This window comes from Pediculus humanus, genomic scaffold, assembly GCF_000006295.1.
Source record: "Pediculus humanus corporis 1103172108196 genomic scaffold, whole genome shotgun sequence".
Classification (NCBI taxonomy): Eukaryota; Metazoa; Arthropoda; class Insecta; order Psocodea; family Pediculidae; genus Pediculus; species Pediculus humanus.
Window position 1 is genome coordinate 83,825 of NW_002987766.1, and position 2,103 is coordinate 85,927.

General features: G+C 34.6%; 1 protein-coding gene across 1 annotated transcript; it reads left to right on the forward strand.

Moving 5' to 3' along the window:
* Positions 1-602: 602 nt before the first annotated feature.
* Phum_PHUM430280 (uncharacterized protein) lies at positions 603-1,879 on the forward strand (the record flags this gene model as incomplete). The annotated part of the gene is made up of 2 exons (XM_002429317.1): positions 603-1,743; positions 1,872-1,879. 2 exons carry the CDS (start codon positions 603-605, stop codon positions 1,877-1,879), a joined length of 1,149 nt encoding a protein of 382 aa, XP_002429362.1.
* Between the last annotated feature and the right edge of the window lie 224 nt (positions 1,880-2,103).

Consider the following 2,103-nt stretch of genomic DNA (forward strand, 5'->3'; position numbering starts at 1 on the left):
TTGTTGTTGTTGAAGTGTTGTGTCAAGTTTTTTGTGTTAGGTGTGAAAAAAAAAAAAAAACAAATTTCACATCCGAGCAGGTTTTTTTTGGCTTTTACCTGGGCGTCGTCTGCAAACCGTCACACTCGGTTTTTCAATTCATTTTTTAGCGTTAAAATAATAATAATAATAATTAAAAACGAAGAAGTGATTTTTCTTGTGAAAATTATTTCGTAAATAATAATTTTTCATAGAGGAAAAAAATAATTCGAAGAAATTAATAGAAAATGTTTTTCTCGGTTTTTTTTAGCAATGCTTCGCCTTTATTTTTAATAGGCTTCGAATCGTTTTTTCTTTTAATAGATGTGTTTGATTCTATTTATAATGATGTTGTAATAGAAAAAGTTGATAAACTAATCAAATGATTAAATTGTCAAGGCGACGCGCGGAAATAGTAAAAAACGAACAAACGAATAAAAAGACGAGGAAAAGAAAAAAAGAAAAAAAAATGATGTAAAACTTTTTTATTCATTTTTTTTTTTAGTGATTTCTTGTGAGGATTAATAAAGAATCGTTTTTTAAATTTAAAAAAAGAAAAAAAAAAGGAATTAAAAATTTGAAAAATGGCCGCATGTTTTAGCACGTTGGCATTTAGTGGTAAAAGACAATTTACGGATATCGACATTCCTGCGGGTCGTCCGCCGCGTCATAGTTTTTCTCACAGGCCCCCCCGAGGGCAAACGAATCGTTCTCTCGTAAAAGTTAAAAATTCAAATGACGTTCCTTCGAAAAATCTCCTGTCTTCGACGTATAAAAGTTTTTCCGATCCCTGCGAAAGTGAAGTTTCGTTCGAGTTGAGTCGTAAAAATCGATCGAAAAGGCACAAACACAGAACGAACAAAGAAAACGAATCCGACAGCTTGAGAATGAGCGATCATTCGAATTCGATACGGCGGCATAAAAGGGATAAAAGCAGACGAAAAATTCACGACGGTTACAGTTCAGACACTGGCCTTCTTTCGAACAGAAAGAAAATATTTTTGTCCACGTTCAAATCGAACGATAACGAATTCGAGACCGCGTTCCTGGAAACCCTCAGAGAAAAATCAAAATCGATACATAACATAGCGGAAGCGAAAAAATTTCCCATGTCTCAACGATTGAAACCTGCCACGATACCCGCGGATTTGGTCATTGAAAAATTGGATAAAATAAATCGGAAAAAATCGGGCGTGACCTTTTCCGAAGACGCGGAAAATTCGAGCGCTCCTAAAAAAAGTAAATATTCCGTTTTGAAAAACGAATTGCCGAGTTTGACATTCGAACAAATGAAAAAAGCGGCCAACACGATTCATCCGAAACTTTTGTACTCCACGAAAAGGTATCAGGATTTACATTTGACCATATTTTACGGTGACGAATGCATCAATCCTCTTCCGCCGGAAGAACCTTTGCCGGAAAAACTCGTCGGGTCTTTCAAAAGGTTCACTTACGAAACGGGAAGTTTGAGGAGACAAAGAAAATTATTTCGAAATTCTCTGAGAGGAAAAAAACTTTTTCGGAGTCATTCGGAAGGGAATTTAGATGGTGGTGGTGGTGGTGGTGATGGCGGCGGTGTCGGCGAGGATTCCATCATGTTTAAAAAATGTACCGGAAGGGAAATGAGAAAAGGAGAAGGAAACGAAATTGTTGTTGCTTCGAGCTCTTCACCTGGTGGCAGGTACCTACGAGTTTTGAATAGAAGCTGGAGAAATTTACTCACGAGTAAGTTGAAAAAATTTAATTTACGCCACCTTTTTCTTTTCTTTCTTTTTCGGTAATTAATATCCGCGGCGGTACACGATTGTTTTTATTATTATTATTATTATTATTATTTTCTTTATAAATTGTAGCAACGTAAGAGTCGTTAATGAACACGAATAGGTAGTAGTAGGCGATTTAATGGATTTTCCCTCTCTCTTTCTCTCTCTTTTTAAATTAATGTTCAATTTAAAATTGATTCTATATAAAAGGTTCATAAATTTTTTTTTTTTTTAATTTTCTGCAAAAGATTTTTTTAACAAGAGATTATCTGTCCGATTAATGATTTAATAATTATTTTATTTTGCCATTCGAGGAGTATTT